Source organism: Wasmannia auropunctata, unplaced genomic scaffold, assembly GCF_000956235.1.
Source record: "Wasmannia auropunctata unplaced genomic scaffold, wasmannia.A_1.0 LD336106.1, whole genome shotgun sequence".
Lineage (NCBI taxonomy): Eukaryota > Metazoa > Arthropoda > Insecta > Hymenoptera > Formicidae > Wasmannia > Wasmannia auropunctata.
The window spans coordinates 2,897,296-2,900,063 of record NW_012026784.1 but is presented as its reverse complement, the minus strand read 5'-3'; the positions used below and the strand labels follow the sequence as shown (position 1 = coordinate 2,900,063).

At 28.6% G+C, this 2,768-nt stretch overlaps 1 protein-coding gene across 1 annotated transcript in view; it reads right to left on the bottom strand.

Moving 5' to 3' along the window:
* LOC105456595 overlaps positions 1-2,768 on the bottom strand; it is a 36,264-nt gene that overhangs the window by 23,496 nt on the left and 10,000 nt on the right. The window contains exon 4 of the mRNA XM_011700770.1: positions 2,012-2,144. Coding sequence (XP_011699072.1) covers positions 2,012-2,144 — 133 coding nt within the window. The remainder of the gene's footprint in view (positions 1-2,011; positions 2,145-2,768) is intronic.

Below are 2,768 nucleotides of genomic sequence, written 5' to 3'. Positions count from 1 at the left end.
ACTTTGTATTGTCTTAATTTTTCTCTATATAATTTATATGTACATATTTTACAAAGCTGTATTTTGATGCATTAGGTGCAATAGTGAATTAAAATGGCGCTTTGATCATTTGATTGGTGCTTTGTCATGTGATTTAGACAGCCAATCAGACCATATCCTTCAATGTCGCATCTCTGTTTTCTAGGACTCTAGTCTAGATTCATTCGTCAGGATTTTGGAGTGAAATAGTAATCAGCTAGCGTACGACCTACTCAATGAAAACAAAGCGCGTAGCGTTCGCCTCATGATCGTGCTTCAATGTCCGCGGGCCATAATAATGAGATAAAAATAAATACACTGCTCGAAAAATCCACAAAAGAGAAGAGATTCGCTAATTCGAGATTTGAGAACTGTAATCTCAATAAAGAATAATTCAAATAATCCCAGAATAATTCAAATAATTCCAGAATAATTCAAATTATTTTTCAATACGACAATCAAAATATTGATTTCCGAATAAATATGGCAACTCCATCGCTCCGTTTAAGTTGGAATCACTCGAATCGAATGTAATTGACCTCAAAATATAGATTTTCATGAGTTTGGACAAAATGTGAAAAATGCCGAAATCGACTCTTATGGGTTTTCCTCCTTCGATCAAGTTTTTATATAATGTAAACAAAACTGGAAAACTTTCTTAATAATATTTAAGCATCAAACACAACACAGAACTTATTGCAAAAAATATTATCTCATTGTCAATCAGAGTTCGAATCTGGTATTCTTCCTGACTATTTCAAAGCACACATCTTTATCAATTCGACCACTGACTGTGAAACATATGGTAAAATATTTGATTTTAAAACTATAATTGTTTAATAATCAAATGTAATAACATTAAGATTTAAAACGTTAAATAACTAGTCTCTCTATATAGCACACATACACAAGCTTTTCTATACATTAAACTTTTGTGATAAACCGTGATAAATCTTCTAATTCTTTATATTAGCATATTTTTATTTTTTAATGTACTTATCTTTAGATTCACAAACGCGTAATTTTTTTCAAAAATTTTATTAAATTATTTTTACTGCTAGTACTGAAAATCTATCTTATGTAAGTTCACCTTACATAATATACAATAGATAGTTCAGTATAATATACAATAGATAGTTCAAAATGCTACCTAATAAATATAAAATACTGACTTTTAAAATATCGAGGCGCCATTGATTGAATTGATATTGAACGCATTCATAATTTTTTTTGTAATGGCAACACTGATGCTATTGTTATTCGTCACTAAAGTATTCTTGGGCTAATTCTAAAACGTTGCTTTCGAGGAAAATTTTACTAAAAAAAGTATAGCATACGTAATGTAAACTGTACTAGCGAACGCAGCTTACGTGTTGACGAATCAATTTCAAAATATTATTGAGCATGTATCTGGTAAAATCTAGGAAAATTTTATTAAAAAACTATAGCATACGTAAACTATAACTTTTTAGTAAAATTTTCCTCGAAAACGTTTTGGAATGTACAGCCTTGGTAATGTAAGAACCATGTGCACACATATATATATATATATATATATATATATATATTAAAACTAAAAATTATACACATTATCAATGTCGCCCTTTGAAAATCGTCTATGGTACAAAATATTTGTCAATATTTAAATTTCGATTTAAATAAAATATTTCTACCTCCATCTCTATCTTTAATAAAAAATGTGATACATTGAATAAATATATAAAAATAATAAAGAACTAAAATAACGATAGAAGTAATCTGGATTCATTATTATTGTAATAATATTATCGTTACAAACAGTAAAAAATATCATTATCGAAAAAAAAGTAACAGTAATGATAACATTGCACAAGTATCGCGTTACTTCCTAATCCTGAAATAATTAGCTACCATATATGAAATCAAGTCTAGAGAAGACCTTCCTGAATCAGAGACTTCTAGGTTTTTAATAATTTATTTAGAGTTAAAGTTCAATATACATAAATATGCTTACCTTTGTGACAAGCGTGTAGTTGACACTGTACCCGATAAACTTTGTTTAAGTAAAGTTTCTCCCAATTCGTTCAATTCTTCCAATGCTTTTGCTTTACTGTCCATTTTTTCTTCGTCAGTGTTGGTAATTTCATCTACGGAATTGTCATTTAGAAGAATAAACATAATACAGTCATTGTAATAAACATAATAAATAAATATAAAGATATATGCAGAAAATACAAACTGCTTCAATATTTTGATATTTTGTACATCTTCGATTTTTGCGTTAAAAAAAGGGCCATAAGATCCTACTTGAATTTTAAATTATAAGAAACATTTTATTATTGTAAGAATTATCGAAATCAGGTGATTTTAGTTGAAACAGATGTATTTGACACCTGTTTAGCCTGTAATTAGCCCCATTTTTGCCATCAACACTCTAATGAAATTGTAATGGTTAATTCAGTTTGAAAATTATTATTAGCTGTTTGAGATTTATCAACGTTCATTTTGTCAAGAAAAAAGATTAAAGCTTTACTATAAGATAAACAGAACGTAAAATAACACACTATCGCTCAATAATCAATACATCCCACAGTGGGCCAGGGAGCTCGAAAAAGTGGTCAAAAATTAACATGCAAATTCGCACTTCATTATCACGGTAGAACACCTTAAGGGATTAGTATACCCTGACGAGATAAAAAACAAGCTAATTTTTAGGAATTTTTTTCTGGCAAAATATAAATAATACATGAAATCCGTTTAAACCATTATCT